The sequence below is a fragment of the Symphalangus syndactylus genome, chromosome 6 (genome assembly GCF_028878055.3).
Source record: "Symphalangus syndactylus isolate Jambi chromosome 6, NHGRI_mSymSyn1-v2.1_pri, whole genome shotgun sequence".
In the NCBI taxonomy this organism is placed as follows: Eukaryota; Metazoa; Chordata; class Mammalia; order Primates; family Hylobatidae; genus Symphalangus; species Symphalangus syndactylus.
The window spans coordinates 46,604,369-46,624,074 of NC_072428.2; the positions used below are offsets into that span (position 1 = coordinate 46,604,369).

Below are 19,706 nucleotides of genomic sequence, written 5' to 3' on the forward strand. Positions count from 1 at the left end.
TTTAAGAAAGATCACAAATCTGGTCATTAAAATATATAGAAATCAAAAATATGTAAAATAAAATTAAAAATAAAAGAATGAAAAAAATCACAAATGTGAGGTTTCCCTCGGCTGCTCCACCTTCTCACCAACCTGACCCCGCATGGTCCCTAAAATATGACTTCTATCCCTATCAATCTCTTGAAATTGCTTTTCTAAATGGATTCTGAGGTAGACACAGAGATGCACCACTCAGATGCCCCCTCAAGTAGGTAACTGCTACCCAGCTACAAGGACTGTGTTAAGCTGATAGCCTCCAGCTACTTTCAGGGTCCCAGTGACACAGCAGGGTGGTACAATCTCTTTTCCTCAATGCAGGAGTCCCATAAGGGGCAATCTTTGCTTCAGAACTCCTGGTTTTGCCAAATCCATATGATGGTTTGACAGTTCCTTTTCCCAATTTCATTTCCTCTCTCCCACCCCACAGGTAACACTTTTGTATTCCTAACACTGTCTTAGCATTGGCTTCCTGGAGAACCCATGCTGGGACAGATACCTTCTGGCCAAGTCACTCTCCCAAAGGTCTGGCAGTTGGCAGTCTGAATCACCCCCTCCTCTTAGACGTTTTTGGTCCCTGACATACCATTTTCTTTTCTTTTTTTTTTTTCTTTTTTTTTTTGAGACAAAGTCTTGCTCTGTTACTCAGGCTGGAGTGCAGTAGCTCGATCTGGGCTCACCACAGCCTCGACTTCCTGGGCTCAAGCAATTCTCCCACCTCAGCCACCATCCCCCACCCCTCATCCCCAGCAGCTGGGACTACAGGCACCTGCCATCACACCTAGCTAATTTTTCTATTTTTTGTAGAAACAGGTTTCACCATGTTGTCCAGGCTGTTCTCAAACTCCTGAGCTCAAGCCATCCACCTGCCTCAGCCTCACAGGTGCTGGAATTACAGGCATGCACCAGCACACCCGGCCCAGACAGAATAGTTTCTAAGTTCTTCTAAGGTGCCTTTATGCAGTCACATCCATCATCCCTCATTCTCCCAATCTGGTCATTTCCCAAAGATCAATTTTCAACCCTGAGTTCTATTTTAATTTCTTCTTAGAAAGTGCTTTTGGCGGCCGGGCGCGGTGGCTCACGCTTGTAATCCCAGCACTTTGGGAGGCCGAGGCAGGCGGATCACGAGGTCAGGAGATCGAGACCATGGTGAAACCCTGTCTCTACTAAAAATACAAAAAAATTAGCCGGGCGTGGTGGCGGGCGCCTGTAGTCCCAGCTACTCAGAGAGGCTGAGGCAGGAGAATGGCGTGAACCCGGGAGGCGGAGCTTGCAGTGAGCCGAGATTGCGCCACTGCACTCCAGCGTGGGTGACAGAGCAAGACTCCATCTCAAAAAAAAAAAAAAAAAAAAAGAAAGAAAGTGCTTTTGGCCAGGCACAGTGGCTCACACCTATAATCCCAGCACTTTGGGAGGCCAAGGCAGGTGATCACTTGAGGCCAGGAGTTTGAGACCAGCCTGCCAACATGGAAAAACCCAGTTATCTACTAAAAACATAAAAATTAGCTGGGCGTGGTGGCACATGCCTGTAATCCCAGCTACTTGGGAGGCTGAGGCATGAGAATCACTTGAACCCAGGAGGTGGAGGTTGCAGTGAGCACAGACTGTCACTGCACTCCTGCGTGGGCAACAGAGGAAGACCCTGTCTCAAAAAAAAAATAAAAAGTAAAGACATTCTGTGTTTATGAATCAAAAGACTTAATTAAATTTTTTTAATTTTATATTTTATAAATCTAAACATTTATAAAAATAAAAAAGTGACTTTATTCTGACAACCTTAAGTAATCTCTATTCAAATGATTTATAGATCTCTTTCTGATCTTAACCTCTCCAATAAGCTCTGGTTTATATCACTAAACAATACTAAGTGATTTCTATTCTAAATCTGCCTCATGTCCAAAAGATCCAAATGAGATCTCATCACTTTTCTCCCCAAAATAGGTTTGCCACCCTGATTCTGACTTTGGTATCACCATTGCCTTAAGAAAACTATGGTCTCTTCTTATATCTCTTTTTCATATAGTTTGTCCACCTTCTGGATCTAATTCAGCCCCAGCCAGTGCCAACTCCTGTCTCTACTGCGTGAGCCGCTCTGTCACCTTCAGGCTAACCAAGCAGAGTGTGTGAGGCTGGGGAAACAAGGGCTCCTCTCCTCACCTCCCAGTACAAGGTCCCATTCTCCCCTCTCAGGCCCTTTCAGAGAGTTGCTGCAGAGCAACTACTCCTCAGGATATAACCATGGTAAACACATCAAGCTACAAGGTTCAGTTAGAAGGCTAAACCTCAAAGAGCGTGTCTGCCACCCTACATTTTACAAATGAGGAAACTGAAGCCCAGCAAAGAGAAGTGACTTCCCATGACCATACAAGTAATGGAGTACAGGTAACTCTCCTTACTCCCCAACTCCTCTCTCTTTTAACACTTTTCATGTTCCTCTAAAAGTTTTACTTTCTGAATCTTTCATCATAGTATTCTCACAGAGGAATTTCCTACATCCTTTTCAAGTTAGTGACAAATGTCTCCTCCTCTAGGAAGCATTCTCTGAGCTAACTCCTCATGTCCTCACCCCAAGCTAAATAGGTTCCCTTCCTCTGCATTCTACCTTCTGTATCTCACTGTATTTGAATTGCCAGTTTGCTCATCTGTCTCACTCACAAGATGTTAAGCTCCACAAGGGGAGTGTACATATCTGTTTTAATTTCCATAGCTACCACTACTGACCCACCCTCACCAACTTACCCAGACTTCATAGCACCCCACTATCAAGTCCCCCAATCTCCAGCCTCTCACCTTTAGTCATTAAACCTACATCATCAGAATAATTTTAAAACCGTATCTCTGCCATATATATACCTAAAAACTTTAAATGACTTATCCTCTTTACAGGGTCAATTCTGAACTAATTCTAACACAGACTGTCAGTCAATAAACATATATTAGCCATATATTCTGTGCAAAAACATTCAATGACATCTAAAATGTAGCCCCATCTCTCTTTAAGTCCTAATTCTCCACTACGCATTAAAACAAACCTTCTACTCCACTCACAGTATTTCCTTTCTGCTCAAATACTCCAAGTTGAGGCTCTTGCTCTTAATTTACAGTGCTACCACCATATTTGTCACCTTTTTGCAATTATACTGGACAAGATCTGCCCCATTCTCTCAAGACCTTGAGAGCTTGTCTGGAGGTTCTAGCAGGTGAGCACAGCTACTCATATACCCTTGACCAAAGACCGGTCCTCCTCTGTCGAGGATGGTCGTTCCCTTTGACTGAGCAGACAGCATTGGGAGGGACACATATGGAGTGGTGAGGGAGGAAGTGGACAACCACCTAGCCAGCCAGATCAGCGAAATCAACCCTGGTGATCAATGGGGTGACAGATGTCACAGCCAGATCACCCTCACATTCACCATTCCCTCAAGAAATAGCTGAAGTTCTATCTCCTTCATGAAACTTTGTCTGTAACTGTCTATATCCTCTTCTCTATTTGCCCTGAACTTCTACAGCAGTTCTGGCCAATGGAAATATACTGCAAACCACGTATGAATTTAGAATTTTTAAAGCAACATTTAAAAAAAAGTAAAAGGGAATAGGTAATATTAACTTAAATACTATATCCAAAATATTGTAATTTAAACATGTAATCAGTATTTTTAAAAATCATGCCTGCAATCCCAGCACTTCAGGAGGCCGAGGCGGGTGGATCATCTGAGGTCAGGAGTTCAAGACCAGCCTGGCCAACATGGTGAAACCCTGTCTCTACTAAAAACACAAAAATTATCCAGGCGTGGTGGCAGGCACCTGTAATACCAGCTATTTGGGAGCCTGAGGCAGGAGAATCACTTGAATCCAGGAGGCGGAGGTTGCAGTGAGCCAAGATCATGTCATTGCATTCCAGCCTGGGCGACAAGAGCAAAATTCCATCTCAAAATAAATAAATAAATAACGAGATATATTACTCTTGTTTTGGTACTAAGTCTTTGAAATCCAATGCATATTTTATACTTAAAGTACATTTCAATTCAGGCTCACGACTTTTCAAGCAGTCAACAGCCAAACGTGGCTATTGGCTAACACTGGATGGCACAGCTTAGAGTGGTCATCTTCTACACTCTCTAGAACTTGCTTATATATTGCGTCGTTGTGGTCATTTCACGTATTATCTTCTTGACTACATCACACAATCCTCAACTTAAGGGACAAGGCTGCATGTTTTTTTTCTTCCCAGGGTGCCTAACAAAAAATGTTCAGTAGACTGAAACCTTCAAATTCATATAATGTTTTATACATTAGTTTTCTTCAACATCATTGTTTGGTAGAAAATAAAAGAATTTCTGCTGTCACATATAAAGGTTGTGAGCTCTATTATAATCTTAAAATATAAAAAGCAGGCCGGGTGCAGTGGCTCATGCCTGTGATCCCAGCACTTTGGGAGGCCGAGGCGGGCGGATCACAAGGTCAGGAGATTGAGACTATCCTGGCTAACATGGCAAAACCCTGTTTCTACTAAAAATACAAAAAAATTAGCCAGGCGTGGTGGCGGGCACCTGTAGTCCCAGCTACTCGGGAGGCTGAGGCAGGAGAATGGTGTGAACCTGGGAGGCGGAGCTTGCAGTGAGCTGAGATCGCATCACCACACTCCAGCCTGGGCGACAGAGCAAGACTCCGTCTCAAAAATAAATAAATAAAAAAAAATAAAAATAAATAAAAAGCAAAGGAAGCTTCCCAAAGGCACCCAGGTAATTCCAATGTAGTCTGATCTACTAACTGTCTGGTGTCCTATTACCTAACAGGTATTCTCAAATTATCACTGAAGACGATCACTGAGGCTGGAGTCAGTTGCTCATCAAGCTACAAGGTTCAGTTACAAGGCTAATTTTCAGGATAACAGCCAGCTAGGTGAGTATCCATCACCCTAGGAACTGAAAGAATTGATGGGGATGTGCTGCCTGCCAAGGCTAACATGCCCCATCCTCCCACAGCTGTCTGTAGAGTGGAATGTAATACCTTCCAACACTGTGCATATGACCAGAACAACTTTCATCCTAACTAGCATCACTTCTGGCTGATACACCATGCCCACATAACACCATTCTCCTCCTTCAAATCAAATGTTGTAAAGCTAATTGTTCCTAAAGAAGCAAAAGGTATAGAAAACAGTAGAGTCTTAGATAGAAAAAAATTAGTTTTAGATAGAAAGTTTGGAGGAAAGTTTTATCTAAAAAAAATTAGTTTTTCTAATATTGCAGAAATCTCTCCTTAACCGCGAGATCTCCTTATATGAAATTCAAGTATACACACATTTCCATTTAAATATCTCCCTCAACTGCTGAAAACTGCAGTTTCCAGCAGATACAGATTTTGAGTTTAAAGAAAAGGAACACGACGGTGGGATGAGAAGAAGGAAATAAAGCAGAAGGTAGAGCAGGAAAAATAGTTTTATGAAACGCAGCCTTGGGGAAGAAAAAGGAAGCTGAGGCAAGGATCTACCTTAGGCTTGTGTTGTGGGAGGGGAACAAGGACATGCCTAAGAGGGACTAAGGAAGCAGTGAGAGTGCTAATGTGCCAATAATCACCACTGATGGGACTAAGGTTCTATAACCCTCACGGTGGGAAGGAATGAGAAATACCTATTGAGTGATGGCATGCTGAGTACCTGGGAGAAGGTCACCTAAAGCCTCTTCTGTCTCTAGCTTTGTTACTATGTACCTCTGGGACTGTGATGAGACCCCAAAGGAAATACAAAACGGAGATCAGAGAGGTTAAGAACTCTGAGTCCTAAGATCAGAAATGTACTGACTATTAAGATGGAAGGTCAAATACAAAAAAAAAAGCACCTCACAGTTTACATGTTATTTTCGATAAAAGTACATGTTATTTCCAAAAAAAAAACACACAAAAATGTCCAACTTATCTCACTGAAAAGTTTCTAGCAAGTAAGGAATAGAAACTAGAAATAATCCAACATTCATTATCCTATTTTAAGATTTCTAAATGTGTAATTTTCTCTTTATTTAGAGAGCTGCCTTTACTATTTTATTTTGGTGATAGCTACATAAAAAATATTTACAAAGACTTTAGGCTGGGTGCAGTGGCTCAGGCCTATAATCCCAGCACTTTAATAGGCTCACTCAAGACTCTGATCCCCAACCCCATTTTAAAAATAGATTGTTTTTGTTCCTCAATAGAACCTTTTACCACAGAGGTTAACAGAAACACAACACAAAAGATTAGGGACGGAATACTATACATGCCAAGTTCACAAAAGAATTAACTACATTTGTATATTGTGTTCCACAAATAAAAACCCTGTCTCATAATTTGCTTCCTTTATATTTTCAACTTACCAATGGCCTGGCTGAATTACCTTTGTAACTAGCAAGGTTAAAATTTTCTTAGGCTAAATATCTATATGGGAACAGAAAACATGGTATGAGTCATAAGATATCCAAACTAATTGTGAGGCAAAAGATAAAAAAAAAAAAGAGATTTTAGTTGAAAATCTATCATCGAGAAAATAATAAAGATTTAAACTATCCATGTTGTTTGTCAAAATTTTTTTCATTTAGATCTACACCAGAGTTGTAAATTCTTTTATTTCAAAAAGGTACAATAAATTTTTTTAAAAGCTGTATTTCTAAAAACAACAGGATAAAAATGCACAGCCAATGAGTTCATTTCAAGACATTTCCTGTGCTGACATGTAATTCACCCTGCAACCATAATTGCAAAGTAAAGCTATAACAGAGGTTACAAAAAATATCACTAGATTTTGCTATTTTAAGAGGAAAACATTTACTAAACGATAAGGGTATTAATTTTAAGCTTCATTTTGATCTCTCGAAGGAACAGAAGAAGCTAGAAATAATGGTTACCTCCAGGACAGGGGACTAATGTGGGCCAAGGGTTAAGGGAAACTTACTTTTCATTTTTGTAAATACCCTTTAGAATTTTATAAAATTTATATGTGTCTATATGAGATATTTAAAAAGTTTCTTTTTAACATACATGTTTAAATAATAACCTTTTTTCTTAGAATTGCATGTACTGTATTTCTAAGTAACACTGGAGATTTAGCATCTTTCAGCAAGACCACTGAAATTCTAAATAACTTTTTTTTAATTTTTTAGCATCAGTAGAGGAGAAACAATTATTGCCTCTACTTCAAATAAGATGCCCTATTCCTATTTCCATTATGACTTCTGCAAATTTATACCATAATTTAAAAGTAACAATGTCTGTTTCAGGTGCCACATTAATAAGGTTTATTATTACTAGAGAGTATAGAATCCACATACGAATAGCTCTCATTGAAAAAAAAAAGAGAAATACAGTTGGCCCTCCGTATCCCTCGGTTCTGCATCTGTGTGTTCAAGCAGTTTTTAAGGGGAATGTTTCAGTCCCCTTAAAAACTGCATCTGGGCCAGGTGCGGTGGCTCACGCCTATAATCCCAGCACTTTGGGAGGCCGAGGCAGGTGGTCACGAGGTCAGGAGATCGAGACCATCCTGGCTAACATGGTGACACCCCGTCTCTACTAAAAAAATACAAAAAAAATTAGCCAGGCGTGGTGGCAGGCGCCTGTAATCCCAGCTACTGAGGAGGCTGAGACAGGAGAATGGCGTGAACCCGGGAGGCGGAGCTTGCAGTGAGCCGAGACTGCGCCACTGCACTCCAGCCTGGGCAACAGAGCAAGACTCCGTCTCAAAAAAAAAAACTGCATCTGTACTTAACATGGGCAAACTTTTCTTCCTGTCATTATTCCTTAAACAATGTAACTTAACAACTATTTACACAGCATTTATATTGCATTAGGTATTATAAGTAATCTAGAGATAAAGTATAAAGAAAGACATACATAGGTTATATGCAAATACTATGCCATTTTATATAAGAGTCTTGAGCATCCTAGGATTTTGGTATCTGCAGGGAGTCCTGGAACCAATCCCCCAAGGATACCAAGGGACAAGCTGTACAAACAAAAGAAGAGCAGCAAAACCAAACCAAGGGGAAAAAATGGTGGAAAAAATGTCTAACATTCAATTCAACTACATTTACTCAGCTACCTATGTGCACCTAGCACCTTCCTACAGATATAAAGAAAACCCCTTTCCATGTCTCTCAATACAGTTTTCAGTCTCCCATCAGTTATCACAGAATATACTAAAATTGCAATCAAAACAGATAACACAGTCTTAAACTATACAGTTTGTTCTAAGAAAGGACTATTCATGAATACAAGTTTAAAAGCAAGTAGAAAATGTGTTTCTGGAAGTCTGTTTCACCACTATTAGCCTATTGCTATCTACTTCAGCTGCTGAAAAGCAAGTAAATCTTTGCTTAAGAAAAAGCTCAAAACAATCACTTAGTGTTCCTCGTTAGTTCAGCCTGAAAAACAAAGTAACACCAAATCAACATGACAATCAGTTGTCTTTTAACAATCCAATTGCAAATTAAGTTAACAGAGCTGATGACTTCTATGAAGGTGCACAGGATGGGTGTAGAGATGAAGGCCTACGTACCCTCAACTCAGGTGGGGAGCCAGAAAAGTTACAACTGGAGCCAGAGAGACAGAGCTCCCCTGTAGAAGGTGCACAGATTGCCAGGAAGATGCCCAGTGAGATTACAGGGAATGTGGGAGAAGGAAGGAGAAAAAAAATCAAGGTAAGGAAAGGGAAGCAGACAGAAGTGGTTCCCTTTTTGGGGAGAGGGGTGGTGTGCGGAGGAGGGCTTAAAGATTCGAGAAAACCTACTGACCTGCAATGACCTTATTTATGGCTATAAATATATACAATATATATAAAATATAAAACAGTTGTTTTAACAAGAAAACATTACTGTGACTAGACAATCAGCAAACATCTGTTTCTACTGTAGTTTATGTAAGTCATGAGAGGTCTTTCTCCCTTTCTCCCTTTCTCTCCCTCTGTCCCTCCCTCCTCCCTCCTCCCCCTCCCCCTCCCCCTTTCTTTCTTTTTCTTTGGATACAGGGTCTCACTCTGTTTCCCAGGCTGGAGTGCAGTGGCACAATCATGGCTCACTCCAGCCTCCATCTCCTGAGTTCAGGCCATCTCCTGTCTCAGCTACAGAAGAAACTTGGACTACAGGCATGTGCCACCATACCTGTCTAACTTTTTAAATTTCTTGTCTTACCATGTTGCAAAAGCTGGTCTCAAACTCCTGGGCTCGAGTGATCCACTCGCCTCAATCTCCAAAAGTGCTAGTATTACAGGCATGAGCCACTGCACCTGGCCTAGGAGTGGCTTCTATTTTTTAAATTTTAATTTTTTTTTTTTTTTTTTGAGACGCAGTCTCGCTCTGTCACCCAGGCTGGAGGGCAGTGGCATAATCTCCCCTCACTGCAAGCTCCGCCTCCCGGGTTCACACCATTCTCCTGCCTCAGCCTCCCAAGTAGCTGGGACCACAGGCACCCGCCACCACACCCGGCTAATTTCTTTTTTTGTATTTTTGGTAGAGACGGGGTTTCACCGTGTTAGCCAGGATGGTCTCCATCTCCTGACCTCGTGATCCGCCCACCTTGGCCTCCCAAAGTGCTGGGATTACAGGCATGAGCCACCGCACCCGCCCTATTTATTTATTTTTGAGACAAAGTCTTGCTCTGTCACCCAGGCTGCAATACAGTGGCACTATCTCAGCTCACTGAAACCTCCTCCTCCTGAGTAGCTGGGACCACAGGTGCCCACCACCATATCCAGCTAATTTTTTAATTTTTTGTAGAGACAAAGTCTCATTATATTTTCCAGGCTGTTTTCAAACTGCTGGCTTCAAGCAGTCCTCCTGCCTCAGCTTTCCAAAGTTCTGGGATTATAGTCATGAGCCACTGCACCCAGCTTCCCAAGGGTTTTTTAAAATCTGTGTTCTATAGTTCGATTTTATTGGTAAGTTTGACAAAAGTCTATGTTTGCAACATATGATATTATGAGACAGAGATATATATAGATAAATATATATAGGTTTTCACCCACAGTCCCTGGCTCGTAACGCCATAGCCCTTGTTATAATGTTGGGGTACTTTAGGCCTCAGAAGCAGGTCTCAGAAAACAGAATCTCGGCTGGGTGCAGTGGCTCACACCTGTAATCCCAGCACTTTGGGAGGCCGAGGCAGGCAGATCACTTGAGGTCAGGAGTTTGAGACCAGCCTGGCCAATACGGCGAAACTCGGTCTCTACTAAAAAAAAAAAAAATTAGCCGGGTATGGTGGCATACACCTGTAACCCCAGCTACTTGGGAGGCTGAGGTAGGAGAATCGCTTGAACCCAGGAGGCAGAGGTTGCGGTGAGCCAAGATCATGCCATTGCACTCCAGCCTGGGCGACAGAGTGGAATTCCATCTCAAACAAACAAACAAACAAATAAATAAATAAATGAAAAAAGAAAAGAGATCTCTCTCTCTCTCTGACCTTCTGTCCTTTTTTTGCCTGCTCCTTTTTCTCCCCAAGGCAGGCCGTAGAAACTAAAAATATAATCTCATCTCCCCCAACCTTTATATCTTGGAGCTGGCCATAAAGAAATTCTCTGACCTTCCTTGTCTAATTGTAGGCCACAAGACCTTCATTTCAGAAGGGGTCCTCCCCCATACCCTGGAGGAAGGAAGGCTACACAGAGAGACCAAGAAGAATCTGAACAGACAACCCTTGCTGGATTTTCCCACTCAGTCTATTAATATTAGATCATACGCTTTTTTGTCTAATCACATTTCTACATGGTTGTCTGTACTTTAATCATGACTATCCAATAAAGTCTCCATAAGAGACCCAAGAGGACAGGGTTTGAGGAGCTCCCAGAGAGCTGAACATGTAGAGGCTTAAAGGAAGGTTAATGAGAACTCACTCATGTACCAGGAGGGCAGTGTACCCCAACTCCACGAGGATAGAAGTTCCTCACCCTGTGTCTCTCTTCATCTGTCTATTTGTATCCTTTAAAATATCTTCTGTAATAAATCAGTAAACACGTCGCCCTGAGTTCTGTGAGCCACTCTAGCAAAGTAATTGAACCCAAAGACGGGGTCACGGAGAGCCCAACTTGAAGCTGGTCCATTAGAAGTTCCAGAGGCCCAGATTTGCAACTGGTAGGAAGGAGGAGGACCATCTTGTGGGACTGAGCCCTCAACCTGTGGGATCTGACACTCTGTGGGATCTGGCACTGTCTCCAGGTAGATAGTGTTGGAATTGAACTGGAGGATACCCAGCTGGTGTCCACTGCAGAATTGATTGCTTACTTGGTGTGTGGGGAGAAACCTCCACACATTTGGTCACCAGAAATCTTCTGTGTTGATTGTTATTGTGGTGTGAGAGCAGAGAAAAAAACAGTTTGTGTGTTGTTTCCACTGACATACTATTAAAATGATATCTAATTATGTTGTTAATTTTTCTTCAGATTTTGCTTCAAAATTTACTTGGATAATTTTTCTTTTACTTAATAATAGGCTATTTGTTAAAAATTAGGTATATAAATAAGCTTTGTCTGTACTACACTGGGGGCCCTCAACGCCGCTATTTACTAATTATAGCAATGACTCAAGCACAGTTATCTAAATGAATACCATTCTACAAAGTAATCTTCTTAAAAATGAAAGATACAGGCTGGATGTGGTGGCTCATACCTGTAATACTAACACTTGTAGGTGGATGGACTGCTTGAGCCCAGGAGTTTGAGACCAGCGTAAGCAGCAAAGTGAGACCCTGTCTCCACAAAAAAAAAAAAAAAAAAAATTAGCCAGGTGTGGTGGCATACACCTGTAGTCCCAGATGGGAGGATCGCTTCAGCATGGAGGTCATGGGTATGGTGAGCTATGATTGTGCCACTGCACTCCAGCCTGAGTGACAGAGTGAGACCCTGTCTCAAAATAAATAAATTTTTTAAAATAAGTAGAAAATACATTTATTCCAAAGATGATGTCAATATTCCAAGCTTTTCATAACTTCTCTTTAGAGAAGAAATATGAAGTTTATGAGACATGGAAAGGAAGAACCAACCTGATTACTTTACAATCATATATATATATATATATATATATATATATATATACAAAACAATAATAGGCCGGGCATGGTGGCTCACGCCTATAATCCTAGCACTTTGGGAGGCCGAGGCGGGCGGATCACAAGGTCAGGAATTCGAGACCAGTCTGGCTAACACGGTGAAACCCCGTCTCTACTAAAAATATAAAAAATTAGCCAGGTGTGGTGGCGGGCGCCTGTAGTCCCAGCTACTTGGGAGGCTGAGGCAGGAGAATGGCATGAACCCGGGAGGCGGAGGTTGCAGTGAGCCGAGATGGCGCCACTGTGCTCCAGCCTAGGCGACAGAGCGAGACTCCGCCTCAAAAAAAAAAATAAATAAAAATAAAAATAATAATAATAAAAAACTAACTCTCAAAGGTATGAGACCACGTTTTCCTTAAAAGTCTTCTCCCTCAGCTCCAATGTTGCCCCAAAGGGGTTCTTATCTCTGATTTCCAGTCCTCTGCTTTTCTTGTTCCTCTCATCATCTACTATAGCCATTCCCCGAGACTGTCAATGGCTCTTTTCTCCTATTTTTCCAAGCTTCAACTACCAAATTCCTTACTGACAACCCCAAATTTTCCCAGGAATATCATCTCCAGCTGAACATACACCCATCAAAGACCTCAAAAAAAAAACAAATAAATAAAACAAAACAAAACTTTTCATGTTCAAAACTGTATCATTGCATAAACAGCTCCTTCTCATGGCTTTTCCATTTCTATTAAAACCCACTTCTATTAAAAACCATTATTAAAAAAATCAAAACCACTACTATACATTTGGTCAACTGTAGTTGACATTTGAGACATTTCTGAATCTGTCCTTTCCCATCCTCCTCCCACCCAATCATGGGTCAAGGTTCATACCTTGACCCACCATTTCCCTCTTGTCCATCTTCACTGTCTCTAGTCCCTATTACCTCTTATCGGGGCTATTGCAATGGTTTCTAACTGTTATCTTCCCAATCCACTCTAGCCAGCACATCTGCTATGTCACCCAAGCTGGAGTACAGTGGTGAGATACCAGCTCACTGCAACCTCCGCCTCCCAGGTTCAAGTGATTCTCCTGCCTCAGCTCGCAAGTAGCTGGGATTACAGGTGCGTGCCACCACACCCAGCTAATTTTTATATTTTTAGTAGAGACAGGGTTTCGCCACGTTGGCCACACTAATCTTGAACTCCTGACCTCAGATGATCCACTCACCTCAGCCTCCCAAAGTGCTGGGATTACAGGCATGAGCCACTGAGCCTGGCAAGTAACTTTCTAAAGTGCAATTCTGATCACAACTCATCATCCTCTGAAAACCTGGGGGGCCCCTGGCATCCACCTAATTTGTCTGGCAATCAAAGCTTTCTATGCATTAACCCCAATCTATTTCTGTAGCTTTATCACCAGCAATAACTCTCTCATACACACACAGGAACACACATGTGTATGTTCTATACTCCAATCAAAGTAAGTTACACAGAAGTCCTCATAAATACCTGATTCATTCCCATCTCTTGCAGTAGTTCAGTGTTCCCTAGGGATAACAGCAATCAATAAATATCCATTAAATAAATAAATTAGGCCGGGCACGGTCACTCATGCCCACAATCCCAGCACTTTGGGCGACTGAGGCAGGTGGATCACTTGAGGTCAGGAGTTTGAGACCTGCCTGGCCAACATGGTGAAACTCTGTCTCCACTAAAAATACAAAAATTAGCTAGACATGGTGGTGCGAATCTGTAGTCCCAGCTACTTGGGAAGCTGAAGCAGAAGAATCCCTTGAACCAGGGAGGTGGAGGTTGCCACTGTACTCCACCCTGGGCAACAGGGCAAGACTCCGTCTCAAAAAACTAAGTAACAAATTAATTAATAGAATGGGATTAATCTTCCCCCATTCCTACATAATCACATCCTAACTTCCTTCGGAGTTCATTTCAAAGAAGCTTTTTTCAAAAAGCAATCATACCAGTGAGAAGAAATCGCTTCTTCCTTTAAAATCTCATGGCTCCATATCTTCTGTCACACTCAATATCTTCTACCCAATATTTCTGTTTCTTACCTTCACCACCAGACTTTTATGTTTTTTAAGGATCAGTAATTGTCTGAGTAATATAATCTCTATCTGGAAAGAAAGAGTGCCTTCTTTAATGGTCATTTAGTCTTTTAATTTGCCTACCGAAGTTTAAACTCTTTGAAGGCAAAGATTCATATTTGTTTCTTTTTTCTCTGCCTTTCACCACCATATCCCTTATCTAGTGAATATATCCATTCTGTGTCAAAAGTTGTGAAGATAACTCAAAAAGGCAAGTATCAAAAATATTTTAGAATACCCATATAGCTTTCCAAAGCAATACATTTTAACCATCATTTTGGATATATAATTATTAGTCTGCTGTTTAACAAATCAATTATTTGACATTTCCTCCAAGGAGATATTAACTCTTAAGAGCCTAAAAATACTAACCTTATTAAATTAGCATGGTACCTTACACATAGTAGACTTACAGAAGGTTACTGTATGAGTGAATGAATCAATCAACAAATTAAGGCAAAAACCCTACTCCCAGCCAACAGAACACAGAACTAGGGTCAAACACAAAAGGAGACCTAGATAAAAATGTTTAAATATTTTCAGTTCTACAAACACTGGCAAGATGAACTGAACTAAACCAATCCCAAAGTCTCATACAGACAAGAGAGAGACAAAATACAATCGCACAGTTCCATTATCAACATACTGTGGGTGAAATCTATGAACTGGGATTTAACACTTCCTGCCAAGACGCTTTTCCTATAAGCAGCCATAATGACAATTTTGAATAAAGTATAATCAAAGTAATCCAAAAAATCTCATTTATGCCGTCAACTGGAAGAGAAGAAAATAAAGAAACCATTGGCTTTAAAGTGTGAAAATAGGCCGGGCATGGTGGCTCACACCTATAATCCCAACACTTTGGGAGGCTGAGGCGGGTGGATCACCTGAGTCAGGAGTTCAAGACGAGCCCAGCCAACATGGTGAAACCCCATCTTTACTAAAAATACAAAAATTAGCCAGGTGTGGTAGTGGGCACCTGTAATCCCAGCTATTTGAGAGGCTGAGGCAGGAGAATCGCTTGAACCCAGGAAGCAGAGGTTGCAGTGAGCCAAGATCGCACCACTGCACTCCAGCCTGGGTGATAGTGCGACACTCCGTCTCAAAAAAATAAAAAATACAACAGTAATAGTAATAAAGTGTGAAAATAGGATGGGTGCAGTGGCTCGCGCCTGTAATCCCAGCATTTTGAGGCTGAGGCAGGCATATAGTCTGAGCTCAGGAATTCGAGACTAGCCTGGGCAAATGGCGAAACTCCATCTCTACAAAAAGTACAAACATTAGCTGGGCGTAGTGGCCTGTGCCTGTAGTCTCAGCTACTTGGGAGTCTGAAGTGGGAGGACTGCTTGAGCCTAGGAGGTTGAGGCTGCACTGAGCCATGATCGCACCACCGCACTACAGCCTGGATGACAAAAAGACCTTGTCTCCAAAAAAAAAGAAAAAAAGAATTATAAAGAGTTGGCTGGGCCGGGCGCGGTGGCTCACGCTTGTAATCCCAGCACTTTGGGAGGCCGAGGCGGGTGGATCACGAGGTCAGGAGATCGAGACCACAGTGAAACCCCGTCTCTACTAAAAATACAAAAAATTAGCCGGGCGTGGTGGCGGGCGCCTGTAGTCCCAGCTACTCGGAGAGGCTGAGGCAGGAGAATGGCGTGAACCCGGGAGGCGGAGCTTGCAGTGAGCCGAGATCGCGCCACTGCACTCCAGCCTGGGTGAGAGAGCGAGACTCCGTCTCAAAAAAAAAAAAAAAAAGAGTTGGCTGGACAAGGTGGCTCATATCTGAATCCTAGCACTTTAGAAGGCTGAGGTGGGTGGATGTCTTTGAGCTCAGGAGTTCAACACCAGCCTGGACAACATGACAAAACCCTATGACTACAAAAAAATACAAAAATGAACTGAGCATGGTGGCTCATGTCTGTGAGCCTAGCTGCTTGGGAGGTGGAGGCTGGTGGATCGCTTGAGCCAGGAAGTGGAGGTTGCAGTGAGCCAAGATAGTGCAACCGCACTCCAGCCTGGGTGACACAGCGAGACCCTGTCTCTCTCTGTCTCTCTGTCTCTCACACACACACAAAAGTGTGAAAATCTTGGTTCTAGAGTAGCTACTACTTACAACTGTGACTTTGGACAAATCACTAAACATATCATTGAGGTTGCTCACACCTGTAATCCTAGCACTTTTGGAGGCCAAGTTGGGCAAATTGCCTGAGCTCAGGAGTTCGAGACCAGCCTGGGCAATACGGTGAAACCCGTCTCTATTAAAACATACACAAAAAAAAATTAGTCAGGCATGGCAGCAGGCACCTGTAGTCCCAGCATTTTGTGGGGCCAAGGTGGGCAGATCACGAGGTCAGGAGTTTGAGACCAGCCTGGCCAATATGGTGAAACCCCATCTCTACTAAAAATACAAAAATTAGCCAGGCTTGGTGGCACGCGCCTGTAGTCCCACCTACTCGGGAGGCTGAGGCAGGAAAATCGCTTGAACCCGGGAGGCAGAGGTTGCAGTGAGCCGAGATCATACCACTGCACTCTAGCCTGGGTGACAGAGTACAACTCTGGCTCAAAAAAAAAAAAAAAAAAAAAAAAAAAAAATTAAGAGGTCATCTGGGAATATCTGGAAAAAAAGAATAAAATTTTCTTCTCCTCTTAAGATCTTTAAAAAAGAAATGATGGTTGAAAGCAAAAAATTTAATATTGTCTGATGGGGATTTCAATGTATGTAGATTAATAAATATGACAATTACAACAGAAAGCAGAGAGGGTAAAGGGACCTATATGGTGATAAGTTTTCTACATTCTCCTTAAAGTGGTAAAATATTAACTCTAAGTACACTATGAAAAGTTAGGGATGGATATTCTAACTCCTAGAGCAAGTATTAAAAAAACCTACACGAAGAAATATAGTAAAAAACTCACTATTAAAATGGAATATTGGCCGGGCACAGTGGGTCACACTTGTAATCCTAGCACTTTATGAAACCAACGAGGGCAGATCACCTGAGCTCAGGAGTTCAAGACCAGCCTGGCCAACATGGTGAAACCCCGTTTCTACTAAAAATACAAAAATTAGCTAGGCGTGGTGATGCACACCTGCAATCCCAGCTACCTGGGAGGCTGAGGCACGAGAATCTCTAGAACCTAGGAGGCAGAGGTTGCAGTGAGCTGAGATCGCACCACTGCACTCCAGCCTGGGCAACAGAGCAAGACTGTGTCTCAAAAAAAAAAAAAAAAACTAAAGTATATTCAAATAATCCCAAAGATGGAAGAATAAGGAGAGGAAAAAAAAAAAACAGAAACCAAATTATAATAAAATGGTAGCCCTAAATAAAACCATATCAATAATTACATTAAATGTAAATGGCCTAAATATGCCAATTAAAAGACACAGATTGTCAGAATGAATAAAAAAACAAGACCCAGCTACATCTATTTATTAAAAACTTACTTTAAATAAAATGCCATAGGTAAGTTAAAAGTAAAAATAAAAGTAAAATGTAGACCTACTCATAACTCCCCCAAACTGGAAATAACATAAATTCTCAAGGATGCATGGCTAAAAACTACCATACATCCATGCAATAGAATATTACTTAGCAATTTAAAAAATTATTGGTACACACAACAAAATGGATTAATCTCTAAGGCATTATGCTGGGCAAAAGAAATCAGTTTCAACAGTTACAAACTATATGACTCCATTTACATGGCACTTCGAAAAGGTAAAACTATAGCAATTAGAAAAGATCGATTGGTTGCAAACAGTTGGGGTGGAGGCAGGGCAACATCAGGGAGTATTTTAGGATGATGGAACTGAGGAAGCCATGGTTGTGGTGATAGTTATATAAATCTATACATATGCTGAAATTCATAGAACTGTACACCAAAAGTCAATTTTACTGTATGTTAATTTTTAAAAATAAAGTAAAATAAAAATTACGTGGATGATCTCCATGGACCCTTCCAGACTATGATTCTATCAGTGAGAAAAAGAGAGGAGAGGCAAAAGAAAGACAAGGAGAATGTTAAGTCCTACTGGCATAAAAGCCACTACTCACAAGAACCTGGTTACTGTACAAAAATATACAAAACAAACCCAATCTTAAGAATTTATTCCCAGAAGGGGCTAAGAAAACCGGACATTCGGATCTAAAATGTGTATATTTTTAAATGCCTATGAATAGCTCTTCTTGTCTGTTTCTATATTTTATACTTTCAAGAAGCTGCCAATTTCTCCTGGCTGAATGCCAATTTCCCTGCTTGGGGTTACTCAATTTACAAGCATCCCTTTATTTATACCCTATACTCTAGGGTCTCTGGCAGTCACAATAAAGACTCTGAAAAAGCAGTCGCTTTGCAGGGTGCCAGAAAGATCAGCACTCCTCACCCGGAACTAAGGTCCCTGTGGGACACAGTACACCCGGTCTACTAGTTCCAAACTTAAAAACGCTGGGCGGAAGGTCTTCCCAAGTCAAAAAGCCTCCCAAAGGAGGAGGACGCTGGAGGCCGGGCTTCGGGGCATTTCTGCGTCTCCGGACTGCCCTGTCGCCTCCGGGGCGGCTAGCCGTTTTGAGGACCGTCCTGGTGTGGGGCTGTGGGCTGCAGAAGGTTCTGCCCAGCGACCTTGGGCAAGTCCCTTCCTCTCCTGGAGTAAGAGGAAAATTCTGGGAAGGCTGTGTAAGGGAGCTTCCCATTGCCGCCTCAGAATCCACTTTCTGTCCCCCGCTATCCAACGCCAAGAAGGAATCACACTTGCCCCTCAGACTTCACCCCAGTCTTATGCCCGCCACCCTTCCCAGTCCCTGGGAGACCCGCGGGAACTAACACATCCAGCCGAGGGCATGGCCCGAAGGCAAGGGGGAGGCAGTAAACACCAAATCCCGGTCTCAGACCTACTCCGCCCCAGCGGGCCTACCGGGCGCATTCCGGCCCGCCCTGCCCTGCGGTCACGGCCCGCCAGGTCCCGCTTCCACCCAAGGGAAGTACAGAGCGCGCCGGGGACAGTCGGGTGGGGGGCCGGGTCAGGAGGCGCCCACCTTGAGCTGGGACTTGGAGACCTTGCCGCTGTGGTCCTGGTCGAGTGCGGTGAAGGCGTGCCAGATGGCTTTGAGCAGCTCGTCCTTCAAGCTCCCCATGGCCGCGGCCCTGCTGCCCCGCCAACCCCTCCTGCCCAACCAGCCCCTCCGCGCCTCGGACGCCCCTCAACCTCCGCAGCCACAGCCCGCCGCGCAGTCACCTGACCCGCCAGGTCCCGCCCCCGCCAGGCCCCGCCCTGCTGCTAGCGCTGGTCCAGTGCAGCGCCCACAGCCGTCAGAGTGTGGGTTCTGCGGGTCAAGCCACGCCTGGTGGCAGGAATGCTTGGCCTTCAGTGTCAGCCAGGACGGTAAACACATCTCCCTAATGTTTCCCAGACCAGTTCGGGCCATTTTGGGTGCTCGAGTACAACACCTCACACAAATGACCGCGTCTTGAGGAAAAACCCGAGAGATTAGGTGAGCAGCCTACCCGCCTCCTCCCAGCGCCCCGCAGTGAAAAAAGGAGCCCTGGTCCTGTCCTGGGAACGGAGCCA

At 42.9% G+C, this 19,706-nt stretch overlaps 1 protein-coding gene across 2 annotated transcripts in view; it reads right to left on the minus strand.

Moving 5' to 3' along the window:
- Positions 1-19,411, minus strand: part of SWAP70 (switching B cell complex subunit SWAP70) — an 87,367-nt gene extending 67,956 nt beyond the window's left edge. The window contains exon 1 of one of the 2 annotated variants that reach the window (XM_055282442.2): positions 19,174-19,411. In XM_055282442.2, coding sequence (XP_055138417.1) covers positions 19,174-19,272 — 99 coding nt within the window. In that variant the 5' untranslated portion in view covers positions 19,273-19,411. The remainder of the gene's footprint in view (positions 1-19,173) is intronic. The other variant, XM_055282444.2, reaches the window with a different exon arrangement.
- Positions 19,412-19,706: the final 295 nt, after the last annotated feature.